The sequence below is a fragment of the Loa loa genome, assembly GCF_000183805.2.
Source record: "Loa loa unplaced genomic scaffold supercont3.570, whole genome shotgun sequence".
NCBI lineage: Eukaryota > Metazoa > Nematoda > Chromadorea > Rhabditida > Onchocercidae > Loa > Loa loa.
The window spans coordinates 25,372-26,195 of record NW_018108750.1 but is presented as its reverse complement, the minus strand read 5'-3'; the positions used below and the strand labels follow the sequence as shown (position 1 = coordinate 26,195).

Below are 824 nucleotides of genomic sequence, written 5' to 3'. Positions count from 1 at the left end.
TTCATAAATATATTATTACTATTATTCTAATTAATTGTAACCATAGTATTCCTTCATGTGAACAATTAAGTGATTATAACTGATTTTAACTGATTAATTTACTGATATTTGATAAATTTATACTTTCATAATTATTCAATCATGAAAGTATAAAATTTTAGGAGAAAACTAATTTTCCTATAAAAAGTATCAAATTTGATACTAAAATATTTTTCAGGAAGTAATAAATGTTGCCAGAATGGAATATTGTTTTAATTATTATTGCAAAATTATTTGTAATACTTATTCCAGTAATTTCTTTGAATCCAATTGATAACATTTCAAATATCTCTGTTATCAATGATAAAAATATTATTGCTGAATTACTACAACAAACTATTATTACAAATACTTTGCCTTCTTCTCCTCTTCCTATTACAACTATTACCACTACTACTGATATTACTACAACAACAACAACAACAACTATTACTACTGCTACTACTACTATTATTACTTATAATACGATAGGATTAATTAAAAATAAAAGTATGACACAACATAATACTATCAATCCATTGTTACAAGCAACTACAACCAATCAAATTATTGTACAGACAATTAAAGAAGTATTAATATTTTGACAAATATTTCTTCATTTTTTAAATTATTATAATTACTGGAATTAGCGCTTTTTTTCTAATTAATTAGTGCTTTTTTCTAACTAATTAAAGCTTTTTTCTAATTAATTAATACTTTTTTCTGACTAATTAGTGCTTTTCTTCTACTAATTAGAGCTTTTTTCTAATTAATTAATGCCTTTTTCTGACTAATTATCGCTTTTT

General features: G+C 22.2%; 1 protein-coding gene across 1 annotated transcript; it reads left to right on the top strand.

Annotated features, from left to right (window-relative positions):
* Window positions 1-227: 227 nt before the first annotated feature.
* LOAG_13808 (hypothetical protein) lies at window positions 228-623 on the top strand (the record flags this gene model as incomplete). Its single annotated transcript, XM_003149313.1, has 1 exon — window positions 228-623. One exon carries the CDS (start codon window positions 228-230, stop codon window positions 621-623), a length of 396 nt encoding a protein of 131 aa, XP_003149361.1.
* Between the last annotated feature and the right edge of the window lie 201 nt (window positions 624-824).